The sequence below is a fragment of the Dama dama genome, chromosome 13 (assembly GCF_033118175.1).
Source record: "Dama dama isolate Ldn47 chromosome 13, ASM3311817v1, whole genome shotgun sequence".
NCBI lineage: Eukaryota > Metazoa > Chordata > Mammalia > Artiodactyla > Cervidae > Dama > Dama dama.
In genome coordinates, this window is record NC_083693.1 from 56807647 (window position 1) to 56822020 (window position 14374).

Below are 14374 nucleotides of genomic sequence, written 5' to 3' on the forward strand. Positions count from 1 at the left end.
ATTTTTTAATAATTTCCTAATATAGCCTAGCATTTTATCTAGCATAAACACTCATAAATATTAAGAGTATATATGAATAAGAAGATATTCATGCTTGAATTAAATTCTCACATTTAATAACTATATTTCAAGAAAGACCTAGTTGTTTTACTTTAATAGCACACAGCACAGTAACAAAACCAATTTCTTTTTCTACCCCCTTACCTCTGGTGGTCCACTAAAAGAATAAGCATATAGAATAGGCTGAATCATGATGAGAGACTGGGTCAAGTCTTGACGCATAAAGTGGTGACGATAATATGAACTCTCATCAGGACTGTTGTTAAAAACTTGCAAGAAAGGAGATCTTCTTAAATGAAACATAAACTACAAGATAAAACATGCAAGATAGCTTTTACTGATTTTAATACAGCAACAGAAGTTTATTACTATGAACACATTTGATTACAACCATTAATACAAAAAAACAACTTACAATAAGAACATTCTAAATTGTATTTCTCAGAATTTTACCCATGATATTTATCAGTTACTTAAAAATGCAACTCAACAACAACTAAAAAGTAAAAGAGATGACTCAAAAGAAAAACAAGACTAGGGACAAAAACCCCTTGTTTGGATCTAAGTCAAATATTTAGACTAAGGGCTTCCCTGGTGCCTCAGTGGTAAAGAATCCGCCTGCCAATGCAGGAGACACAGTTTCAATCCCTGAGATGGAAGATCCCCTGGAGAAGGAAATGGCAATCCACTCCAGTATTCTTGCCGGGAGAATTCCAAGGACAGAGGAATCTGGCGAGCTACAATCCATAGGGGCACAAAAGAGTTGGACACGACTTAGTGACTAAACAACAATAACTTAGACTAATGCCCTCAATTCCCTTACTATTTTCTGATATGAAGTGAGGTCCGAGAATTCTCAAAACACAAAGGGTTGCCTCCCTTAAGACAAGTGAGTGAGTGACAGTCACTTAGTTGTACCTGACTCTTTTCGACCCCATGGACTATATATAGCCTGCCAGGCTCCTCTGTCCATGGAATTCTCCAGGCAAGAATACTGGAGTGGGTAGCCATTCCCTCTCCATTAAGACAATGCCTTATTCTAATTCTCCAAAATCTCAACCAGAGACTTGGGGAAGTCTCCCCCTATAAACATGGAGTTTCTAGGTTACAGATCAATAAAGTATTTTCAAAAAATAAGAGTATCTCTGAAAAGAAGGTCGGAGATTTAAACAAAGCAAAAATTTGAATTTCTGTATCTCAATATTAATCATCCTTCCAGGTTAAGGTAAAATAAAATACCACTTCTTCCATAAAGATATACCAAATAATCCATTTGGAAGGATTCTTTAAAGTTTCCTTTAAATATTGTGTCTCTCTTGTAGTGTTGTATCTCACTTTCTTTTCTGCATTGTTTACATATATTTCAGATCTCATCCTTCAAAATGAAAGCTCCTTGAAAACAGAATCCATGTCAACCATCTTTATTCTCCTAAATTACTTGCACTTCGTATATACTCAGCTGAATAAATATTATCTCTATTACTCATCATACAAACCTATATTTTTGAGAATATCTACCAAAACAACAGACAGACTCCACTATCCAAGTAGAAAGGTTCTGTAAGATAAAGGTTCTCTTCTATTTATCTGGGATGTCGCCATAAAGTTGTCCTCAGGCAATGATACCATAAGACTAGCAGATTGTTAAGATTATTTCCTTTTGGCAGTACTGCAATTAGTTAGATCCCTTTTATCAGATGGAAAGCTAATGTGCTTCATACCAAATTGTGCTCCCCGATAAGGTTCTGGTGTAAATTTCTACTCACCACAAATAAATGCTATATGCAAGGTTATCATAAAAACGCTACTTACTTTTCACTAACTATTCAACCATAATACTATTTTCTTAGCTATCTCAAAACTTAAAACCTAACCAAAAGAATAATCCTGTAAGATGAGTAATAAAGGCAACAGGAAAAGTGAGACCCAACGCTACTATCAACACTAAGAACACAGATCTCCTGTCTACTCACCTGTGGATAAAGGGAGAAAGTTTCTGAAAATCTGAAGGAACCTGGATCATCTTTGTGATACTCGCCAAACTTCTGACACTAAATAAAATAAAACTTGTTAGTAATACATTCTCTGGCACAGAGCTAAAACTTCTGCCTAAGTGTTTTCTATTTTTAAAAAGTTATTCTCTTTAGGAGGCAGATACTTGACACAGGATAAAACTGGGATATTATTTATAGACTTACCAAGATAATGATTATAAAAAAAGACAGAAATTTGAATTTTGGAAGCAAACAATATATTTGCTTCAGTGCAGAACAACTCACCTTAAAAGTGTCTAAATTTTTTTAAACTAAGTGTCTCTGATAGCAAATAAAGAGCTCTGGATGATGGCCCGAAGAGCTCAATATGTGCCCCCTAAGACCCTACCTAAAAAAGACAATAGTCTACAGACAGAAAGATGTACTGTCAAGATACCATAGTGGCTCTAAAGGCAAAATGATGGTATAAAATTGGGTACACTCGAAAAAATACCAAAAAGAAAGAGCTACTGAGGAAAAGAAAATCAAGATAAACAGGTAAACCAGTAAACAAAGAACACAAAGGCAGAAATTAAAAGACAATAAAGGAGACACATACTCTAGCAATAGGGAAGTAAACTCTCCATGATAATATAACAAAAGGCGTCAGAATAACTGAGATAATCCACAGGAGAAAGTGCTCAGCACAATGGCTGACACTAAGCACCAGTAAATGGTAGCTTCCTCTTTGTTCTTCAGCAAAGTCTCTGACCTGAAAAGTTTCTATAGTACTTATGTAACTGGTCTACTTCCTGGCGACATCTGTAGTACTTGCATATAATCAAGGGCAAAAATAACAAGCAAAAAGTAACAAAAGATTCACTGCTGAAAGTAGTACAGGGCTTTTGTAGCCTAAAATGTTCAACTAAATCATTTACGTAGCTATCTGTGCCATAAAGAGCACATAAAAGGCATAATTGGTTTGATCACATCTTTGGCTTTCAGGAAAAATCATTTCAGAACCACAGCTATCCAAAGGATAAAAAAGCTGCAGTTGCAGCACTAATCCTCAGAAAATACATCTTGGTATCTGGGAATAAGTATTTCTGACATCAATGCGCCCTAGTGACATTTCACTGATGAAACTTATAGATTAGGATAATAATTTTCACTGTCCAATATGAAAAGCCACTAGCTATGATAAATTTAAATTAATTAAAATTAAATTAAAATCCATCTTCTCAGTTGCACTAGCCATATTTCAAGTACTCAAGAGCCACATGTCTGTAGTAGTTCCATAATGGACAGTGCCAATAACAGAACATTTCTGCCGTTGTAGAAAGTTCTCCCGGAAGGACTGGTCTAAACTATAAAATATACTTGAGATCCAGAACATCAAACACATTGAAAAGATTCTTCAGAAACGCCAGTATGTCACACATCATTTGATTTTATTAGAAGATCAGTAACTTTTTCATGTTTTTCGTTTTCATTTTTATTGGTCACTGCATTCCTTCTTTTGCTAATTCCTTGTCCATGACCTTTGCTTATCTTTTACCCAAATACTACTGATTTGCAATAGCTCTTATATATGAAAATTTTCACATTTTGCCATACATGTAACAATGTTGGTAATAAATTGTGCTACTGGTATTTTTACCACACAGACTTTTGTCTCATTTGAATGTAACAAATCTTTTAATATTTTTATTTAATGGCTCCTGATTATATGTTTCATATTTAAAGTCCTTTTTCATCCAGAAGTTAAATACATATTAACTTATTTTTTTTATAAATATTGCCTATGCCACAGATGACAATATAAACTTTGTGTAATATACACAAACATAAATCTCTAATCTTTGGGTTACTTTTAAAAATTTTATTGAACACTCAAATGCCCTAGCATTAATTACTGGAATTGTGAGGAGTAGTTCTTATTTACAACCCAAACAGAACACTACAACAAATGAGAAAAAAAGAAAAAAAAACTGAAGCAAAAAGGAGGTATATCAAAGATCCACTGTTTGAGTTATTTAGTAGTAGTAAGACTGGGCAAATAAACCGACAGTAACACAATTTTCTTGGAGAAAATAACAACATTTGTAAAAACTTTAGTCTTTAATTCAGCAATTAGTTATGCACAAAGCCAGCCACATAAATGGACCCAAAGGGTCAAAGCCTAACCTCTATAAGAATATAGTAATAACGGAAGCAGTCCTCCTTAAAAACAGCACAACTAAAGTGCCTGGTCCCATCAGTATACCAGAAAAAGTCCAGCTTCACACTGAAAGCTACTTATCAGTGGGTTTTACACCGGTTGATAACCCAAGTTGTACTATTCAATTTTATGTCATATGTCATAACCTACAAATGCAGTGATAGCTCCAGCAAAACGGAAAAAGTACTTTACTACAAATCATAACCATATAACAAATAAATGTGCTGATTACTTGAAACAGCTTTTAGATTCTCAAAGCAGTAAAGCATTTGTTAAAATTACATAGTCACAATCAGTGAAAAAGCTCAGGAAACAAGATATTTCAAAGCAAAATTTATTATCTAGAAAAGTAAAAGTCACACAGTGAATAAGAACCTAATAATGACCACATGTAAAATTACAGTAAGTAAAAATGCTAGGATAAGATGAAGTCTGAGAAATTAAAAAGGTTCCATTGTAAAACAATATAAAAAAATGAATGCATTCATGACATGTTACATGATGTTGAAGAGGTCTGTATAATAGGCTGAAAAATAACAGCTTCCCTATTCAAGCGAACAAGTCAACAGATTTCACCAATGTCATGCCAAGTTGCTAAATGACAGTGAAATTCCAGAGGACTTTTCTGCTGCCCTAAATAAGCAAAAGGCAAAAACATATTTAAAGTTTTGATCTTCTTAAATGGAAACCGAAGTCTACCTTGGAGAAACTATGCTGGCATTTGTACTGATGGTGTCCAATTAATGGCTGGCTCCAAGAGAGGTTTTATGACTCTTGTCAAAAAAAGACAGGCTGATGTTGTCATAACACTGTTTTCTTCACAAAGAGGTACCAGCGTAAAAATGCCCTCGAAAGTGAAAGAATGAAAGCACTGGATGATGCTACAAAAATGGTTAACTTTATTAAACAAATACAAGTTCCCTCAATAATGTTTTAAATATACATGAAAATTTAGACAAAGAACACAAAAACTTCCTGCTAAAAAAAGAAGTTTGATAGCCTAGCAAAGAGAGTTCTCAATAGAGTTTCCAAACTCAAGGAAGAATTGAAGAAGTACTTTCAAGGGAATTATAGGCCAGAATTTGCTGAGTAAATAGGAAGCATTAAGAACAGAACTTAACTAGGCATTCTAGGTCATAAGGAGAGTAATGGGTTCCTGATACGTTAAAGCCCAAGTATAATTATCATTCTTAATAAGTTTACTAACATATACTTTGGTAGCCTAGATACAGATAATAAAGACTTGTCTAAGTTTTGTATGTTAATGTGTATAATTTTTATATCCTAATTAATTTCTCTTCAAACTTCCACTAAAATAAAAACAGAAAATTAAAACCACAGCAGTGGAGGAAAATATGCAAAAATACAGTAAAAACAAATACAGCAATTAAATTGGGAATTAATTTGATATCAGTCCCCCAAAATAATAATAGGTTATATAACTGTCACTCCTTCATTTTAAGGAAAAAAGGCATTTTCATTTACTGGAAGAGATCAATGAACTCTACTATTCATTACTATGCCTTTCTCAGCAACTTGATCAGTAGTCCCTCACACAGTCCTTCAGTTACACTGTCAAATACCTTTGAAAAAATTATCAGAAAATATTGACCATAAATAAATGCATACCGATTTAGAACAGTATGTTTATTTCTTACCAGTCTGATGAGCTGTCTGTCTAGCCATCTAAGCACATCTGGACCTTCTTCAGTTTCGGCTCTATAAATCGCCAGCCGAGCCATAAGAATGGCAGCTGCCTCCTGGTCAAAAGATGCAGCAATGTTTTGGATCTGAGTTTGAGCATCTGCCCAGCTAAAAACAAGAAGAAAACACAGAATTTCTGCTAAATTATTATGTTCATGATACCTTAGTTGGCTATTACACAGATTTTTTTTTTTTTTTTGATCTTTACAAGAGATTTTTTTTTTCCTCATGTATAGACTGGAATACACAGATTTAAATTTAAAAGATACAGAAAATTACTTCAATATTTCAAAATTCCAGTATTACCTAGAAAAATCAGGTTAAAAAAATCACTAATAGTAGTTTCAGTATAGTACTCACTGTTTTTCAGAAAAATACATGCAAACCTAATAAAATCCTCTAAAATAACTGCATGTGCCTAGGCGCTTCAGTGCTGTCCAACTCTTTGCGACGCCATGGACCACAGCCCGCCAGGCTTCTCTGTCTACGGGATTCTCCAGGAAAGAATACTGGAATGAGTTGCAACACCCTCCTCCAGGGGATGTTCCTGATCCATGGATGAAATCCATGTCTCTTATGTCTCCTGCACTGGCAGGCAACCTCTTGACCACTAGTGCCACCACAGAAGCAGCAGATTTCCAAACACATTCCTTAAAACATTAAGATCTTTACACATAAAAATAACAGCATAACTATCTGTGTGTGTATGCACACAGATACACGGGTTGGTATCACAACAAACTGTGGAAAATTCAATAGTTAGAACTGGACATGGAACAACAGACTGGTTCCAAATCGGGAAAGGAGTACATCAAGGCTATATATTGGCACCATGCTTATTTAACTTATAAGCAGAGTACATCATAAGAAATGCTGGACTGGATGAAGCACAAGCTGGAATCAAGATTGCTGGGAGAAATATCAATAACCTCAGATTCACAGATGACACCACCCTTAGGGCAGAAAGCGAAGAAGAACTAAAGAGCCTCTTGATGAAACTGAAAGAGGAGAGTGAAAAAGTTGGCTTAAAACTCAATATTCAGAAAACTAAGATCATAGCATCCAGTCCCATCACTTCATGGCAAATAGATGAAGAAACAGTGGAAACAGTGACAGACTTGATTTTTGCGGGCTTCAAAATCACTGCAGATGGCGACTACAGCCATGAAATTAAAAGGCACTTGCTCCTTGGAGGAAAAGTTATGACCAACCTAGACAGCATATCAAAAAGCAGAGACATTACTCTGCCAACAAAGGTCCATCTAGTCAAAGCTATGGTTTTTCCAGTAGTCGTGTATGGATGTGAGAGTTGGACTATAAAGAAAGCTGAGCACCAATGAATTGATGCTTTTGAACTGTGATGTTGGAGACGACTCTTCAGAGTCCCTTGGACTGCAAGGAGATCCAACCAGTCCATCCTAAAGGAAATCAGTCCTGAATATTCATTGAAAGGACTGATGCTGAAACTGAAACTCCAATACTTTGGCCATCTGATGTGAAGAAGTGATTCATTTGAAAAGACTGATGCTGGGAAAGACTAAAAGCAGGAGGAAAAGGGAACGACAGAGGATGTGATGGTTAGATGGTATCACTGACTGAATGGACATGAATTTGAGTAAACCCCAGGAGTTGGTGATGGACAGGGAGGCCTGGCGTGCTGCAGTCCATGGAGTCACAAAGAGTCGGACACGACTGAGCGACTGAACTGAACTGCACTGACATGGGTTGGTATATTAGATTTTAAAAATTCATTTCTTCAATCTTATAAAAACAGAAAAATGGAAATGCAAAAAATAAAGTTTTCTCCCAGACTAAATAATTACCATTTCCTAAACTGGAAAATGAATAAAATATCAGAATTTTTTCTCATTGGTCTTTAATTCAATTATTAGTAATAAAAATTATCTAATTAAAATTATTATATATTCTTTTCTCTCCATATTGACACAATAAAACAATCAAAAATAATAAGTAAAATTTTAGTCTAAGTGATTCATTTGATATTATATATAAGATAGCACAAATTATTAAACTCACTTGCACTATAAATCTAATCCAGTCAAGCTGATAAAGGGGAGACCCATCAATAGCTTTTGTTTGTCTAACATTCCACAGGCAGAGTTTTTTAATACTTCAGCTGATCCTGTTCCTAAAGTACCTCACTTTAAGCAATTCTGGCAATACTTATAGCTTTGTGAAAAGCTGAACCACTTTTATATGACTCAGAGCTCTAAGAAGGGATCCCAAGAAAACTCAGGCAGCAACACTCAAATTCTTCTTTCTTCCCTTGCTTTTAATTTTTTTTCAAGTAGACAAATAATTGTTTAATATTTTCCAGGTGACTTATAGCCATAGATTATCTCAGTCTAATGAAATACCAAGAAGCAGAAAACAATGAGAATGAATAAAGGAATAAGAATTGGTGATTTAAAGGTTATTTTTAGCACAATTTAAACAATTAGTGATTATACTAATGGTTTAATTTAATTACTTTTTAACTAAAAAAATAACATAGAACTAAAACCAAAGCTGTTGCTTGTTTGTTTGGCCATGCAGCAGGGCTTGCAGAATCTTAGTTCCCCAACCAGGGAGTGAACCAGGGCCCACAGCAGTTGAAGTACCAATGGTTAGGACCACTAGACCACCACAGAATTCTCAAAAGCAAAATTGTTTTAAATGGCAATTTCCCCAACTTGTACGACCATGATATTCACTTGTTGAAACATTTTTCTCCTGAAAACATAACGGTTCAACAGTGAAAAATACATTAGCAAGCAAACACATACAAATTTACTACCTAAAGTTATTTAACCATAAATTTAAAATTTTATTCTTAAAGTTTAAAGGGTTTGTTCACATTGCAAAATCTGTCTTCTGTATTTTCAATACTCCTTCACTATGATTCTTACCACTAGTTTCAAACCAAACTTTCAAGATCAAAGCTATTTTCTCTATACAACACAGGATAACTTGACTGTATCTCAGGAACTTAAGTCCTTTACTTTCACATGGCTTATTCACTTAACAAATGTACTTGCCTCAGCCCCTAAAGTCGTATTTCTAACAAATAAAAGGAAAAAAATAAGACTTGATTATTGAAAATGGCCAGGATAAGTTAATTTGAAGGAGTGGGTGCTTTGATGAGACACAACGATATAAATGGCACCAAAACACACATGGTATCTCTCTACAAATGGCCTCAAAAATTCGATGCAAAAAAAAATTGAAGATCTGTAAATCCATGAAAAATTTCTCACAACAAAAGTTCCCTTTCTCTTGAAAGATTAACCTCTTTTTAAAACTTTTCATTTTAAGAATATTTCAAACATAAAAGCAATGAGTAGAATAATCTATATATTCATCACCTAGATTAAACAATTGTCAGCCCTGTAACATTCTACTTTGCCATTCTCTCTTCCTTCATACACACATACTTTTTCTTTTGCCAAACTTTGTGAGAGTAAATTAAAGATAGATATATCACCTTCTCCTTAAATACTTCAGTGTGTATCTCCTAAGAACAAAAAAGCTCCCTTATACACCCCCAGTTACAAAATTAATGAAGTTAAACACTGATATAACTCCAGTATTCTTGTCTGGAAAATCTCATGGACAGAGGAACCGGGCAGGCTATAGTCCACGGCTTCGCAAAGAGTTGGACACAACTTAGCAACTGAACAACACCACCGCCACACAATCTGGAGGTTGGGATTTGGGGAAATAGTTCTTGATGGAAATTTGGCATAAAATGGAAAGTGAAGTGACCTAGCAATATGGAATTTAGACTTTTGTATGAAATTAAAATTTGTGTATAGAATAATAGCTGCAAATATTCAAACAATAAAGTCTGTGGTTAAAGGGAAAAAAAACCTGATAAAATATTATTATCCTATATGCAGACCAAATTCAAATTTCCCCAATTGTCTCAACAATGTCCCTACAGCAAAAATTTTCTGGACAGGATTTTATTCAGGATCACATACTGGCTTTAGTTGTAATGTCGTTAGTCTCCTTTAATTTGGACAAGTTACTAACAGTTTCTTTGCCTTCTAAGACATTTTTGTTGAGTCTGAGCCAGTGGCTTTGTAAACTATCCCTCAATTTGACATGTTCAGTTGTTTCCTTAAGCAAATACTTTGAATTCCAAATTAAGCTATACATGCATGTGGGGGTGGGATGTGTATATGTTGAGGGGGCATAAATAAATTGACCTATTTGCCAAGAATCAATACTTCAAAGTTTGTAGCATGAAATCTGAACAAATATAAAGGAAAGCTCAATTGGCAATTTTTGTTCAAAAGAATAATATATTCCCTTAACATTCATTCAAGGATTTTAAGTCAGAGCAAAATTATAGCAGGACAATAAATCTAATCTCTCTACATACTTGTCCTCTACTATTTAACAGGCCATCCAACACAACACTCTGTTGAAACATTAGGCCATGTCCATCACTCACCAAAACAGTCTCATGGCTTTCAGAAATGAAGCTGGAATTTAAATACATTTCAGTAAAAGAAGAGCTATGATGCCTTCCTTCAGTGTGCATTTTCTAGACCATACCTAGACCAGGTTAAGTTTATACTGACCAACACTTCCTACCCAGACAATCAAGTCCAAGACAGACAAAAGTAGACCAAAAGTCTATTCACATCTTGACTCACCTCATCTAAGAATCCTTTCCAGACTAACTTCATTCCAAAATGTCATTCAAAATAGGAAGTCAATTTTGGGAGCATGACACATAAATTAAATCTCTAACAAATACAACTTACTTCCTAGCAATGGTGGTCACTCGTATACGTCTCTGCCCACTTGAATGCTGATACTGAGTCACAAACTGGATTGCACCACGCCCTCCTTGAGGAATTGGAGCATTATGCTGCATAAAAATAAAAGAGTAGAATCTAAGCAAAGTCTATTACAATGTTGTCATGCACTCATGGATTGCATATCCTAGCACTAACAATTCATTCTAAAATCTATCAGAAGGATGCTTATTTCAAGGGCATACAGAACAATGGTGATTTGCCACATGAAAGAGAAATGGATTGGGGAGAGGAGAAAAATTATGCAGGATAAAAGGGGATTGAGTCAAGCTAGTAAACCAATTTCAAGTAATACATAATTCAGAGAAACATGAAAAAGCAAAATGAAGGGAGAAATGTAAAGAAATTAAAAGATTAAAAAAAAGCATATGTGAGGCAATTCTGCCTAACAGTAACTGGATAAAAAGAAATGGAACTAACATAAAAAAGAATGAAATAATGCCTTTTATAGCAATATGGATGGACTGAGATATAATCATACTAAGTAAGAGAGACAGAGAAACATGTATATCATATGATATCATTTATATGTAGAATCTAAAAAAAAAAAAAGATACAAATGAACTTATTTACAAAACAGAAACAAATTCACAGACATAGAAAACAAATTTATGGTTACCAAAGGGGAAGGTTGGGGTGGGGGATTAGGATTTTGGGATTAACATATACACACTACTATATATAAAATAGACAACCAACAAGGACCTACTGTATAGCACAGGGAACTATACTCAATATTTTGTAATAACCTATAAGGGAAAAGAATCTGAAAAAGAATAGAAAAATACATATGTATAACTTGGCTGTACACCTGAAGCTAACACAACATTTTAAATTGAGTACAATTCAAAAAAGAAAAAGAACTTGAGCTAACGTCTCCTCCCTTAGGTACACAAGATGAAAACAGAGACTTTAGGAAGATAACCACATGATGAACAGATGACCAACAGAAAACCATTAACGAGAAGAGACCAACAGTAATATATGATAATAATCCTCAGAAACAAGATGGTCAAAAGGGAAACTTTCTTCATGCCCTTTGACAACAGACATTCTTGCTTTGCTGTTGTTGTTACTGTCTGTCAATAAAAGCCACTATCTTTTTCACAAATTCTAATAGTTAAAGAAAAATTACTGCATCTATTTTAGGAAGGCTCACTACTAATACTTCACAGTTCATTTTATGCCCAATAACTACTGGTATATCAATATTTATATGTTATATCATTCTTTAATATGATAATGTTCTCCTGCAGCAGAACAAAATATCTTTCCAAATACTGGCATCTTTACCTTCCAATCTTCTTCTATAAATTTTGATATCTTAAACTTTCTTTCAAAAGGACTCATATATCAGTATATACCCTGTGACACCTAGGAGGAACTAGATACCTACCTACAAAAATGCATAACTAGAACAGAATTTAAGATTTTATTTATGCTACAGTTTTAGAACAAAAGACCAAAAGCTGGGTTGCCCAAGGTTGGGTATTTGCAGCTCTCCCTGACATCTCTATTATACAGTATGTCCTCTCACCAAGGAGTATAGCCTTGAGAAATAGAAAATGACAAAGAAAAATTTCAAAACAGAATAAGCTTTTGGTCATAGCTCTGGAAATACTCATGGCCTAAATTATGTTTTCAAATATACATTTCAATATTCAAATATAAAAGTCATACCTGATTGACCACTTCAAAATATATGGCTAAGGTTGTAGTGGGACTGAGTCCACATATCTTCCACTGACAAGTGCCACCTGTTCCTATCTCCTGTAAAAATAAAACACAGCATATTTGAAAGCTAGAGAATATAATTTATCTCTGGTGGTGGTGGTGGTTTTGTCACTAAGTCGTGTCCGACTGTTACGACCCCATGGACTGTAGCCTGCCAGACTCCTCTGTCCATGGGATTCTCCAGGCAAGAGTACTGGAGTGGGAATTTACCACTATACACACACACACACATACATGCATATATATAAAGGTGGAAAACTAGAAAAAAATACCAGTGAGAAAAAATTTACTTCAGGTTTCTAACCAATTCAATAAATGTCAAATGTCTAAGATTTTTTTAAGATCATTTAAATATGCCATGAAATAAAATTAAGCAGTTTTCACACAAATAAAAGTAATTCAAATCCTTGCTAAGTAAATTATAAAAGTATTAGCATAAGTTCCTCATGTTGTAGACATTAAAAGTATACTCAATTTAATGAAGTAATTACAACTAACATTATCCTTCTATCCAATGATTTAACCCACTTAAAGAGATAGTGATTTAGTGAAGTCCCTCAGTCGTGTCCGACTCTTTGCGACCCCATGGACTGTAGCCTACCAGGCTCCTTCGTCCACGGAATTTTCCAGGCAAGAGTACTGGAGTGGGTTGCCATTTCCTTCTCCAGGGGATCTTCCCGACCCAGGGATCAAACCCGGGTCTCCCGCATTGTGGGCAGATGCTTTACCATCTAAGCCACCAGGGAAGCCCAAAGAAAGTGAAGTCGCTCAGTCGTGTCTGCCATTTCCTTCTCCATGTGATTTAACATACGCATATATGAATACAGGGCTTCCCTAGTAGCTCAGCTAGTAAAGCATCTGCCTGCAATGCAGAAGACCGGGGTTCAATCCCGTCGGGAAGGTCCCTGGTAGGAAAGGTCCCCTGGAGAAGGAAATGGCAACCCACTCCAGTATTCTTGCCTGGAAAATCCCATGGAGAGAGGAGCCTGGTGGACTAGAGTCCATGGGGTCATGGAGAGTCGGACAAGACTGAGTGACTAACACACATACATATATGAATACAGGTTCTTTGGATCAGAACTGTGTAATTTAAGTAGTCTAATTCCCAAGAAAACATCTTAGATATAAATTTTTACCATGCAAACTGCTTAAAGTTAATTTTTAAAGTGTCATTTCAAAGATGATTGCACACTTTGTATTTTATTCCATCATTTTCTTCACAGCTACATGATTCTACCATTTCAAAGCGCCTTATACATCTCCTAGATGGAATAACAGTAAAGAAAGGAATTAATTCAGCTTGTGGCTTAGCTGGTAAAAAATCAGCCTGCAATGTGCGAGACCTGAGTTATAACCCTGGGTTGGGAAGATCCGCTGCAGAAGGGAAAGGCTACCCACTCCAGTATTCTGGCCTGGAGAATTCCATGGACTGTATAGTCCATGGGGTTGCAAAGAGTCAGACATGACTGAGTGACTTTCACTTTCACTTTCAAAATCTTAAATCTAATTTAATTACTCCAATGGAACCTCTATTAATGAAAAAAATGGGATTAATTTTGATTTTCAGAAATCTCCAACTTTCCAAATCGTAGTAGTTGCTTTCTTTCCCCCAGGCACAATGGGGCAAGGAATAACTTAGGCATAAAAAATAGAAGACAAGTGACAGTGCAAAAGTTTTAATTTAGGGACAGATGGGAAAAGTAGTATGTGGAAAGAACAACCACAAACAGAGGTATACCAATGGAAGCTGAACCACATTCTACTGAAAAGCAGCCCACACAGTAATTTTGAAAAGGAATGCTACATACTGCCACCCCAGGTCTCTATTGGATCTGCCCTAATAATGATTTTTA

The 14374-nt window shown here is 35.2% G+C and overlaps 1 protein-coding gene across 3 annotated transcripts in view; it reads right to left on the bottom strand.

Annotated features, from left to right (window-relative positions):
* The window catches only part of SEC23A (SEC23 homolog A, COPII coat complex component), a 65656-nt gene that overhangs the window by 25582 nt on the left and 25700 nt on the right, over positions 1-14374 (bottom strand). For all 3 annotated transcript variants that reach the window (XM_061159196.1, XM_061159195.1, XM_061159197.1), the window contains exons 12-16: positions 12468-12557; positions 10734-10840; positions 5913-6066; positions 2034-2111; positions 205-366 (exon numbers count right to left, since the gene is read on the bottom strand). In XM_061159196.1, coding sequence (XP_061015179.1) covers positions 205-366; positions 2034-2111; positions 5913-6066; positions 10734-10840; positions 12468-12557 — 591 coding nt within the window. The remainder of the gene's footprint in view (positions 1-204; positions 367-2033; positions 2112-5912; positions 6067-10733; positions 10841-12467; positions 12558-14374) is intronic.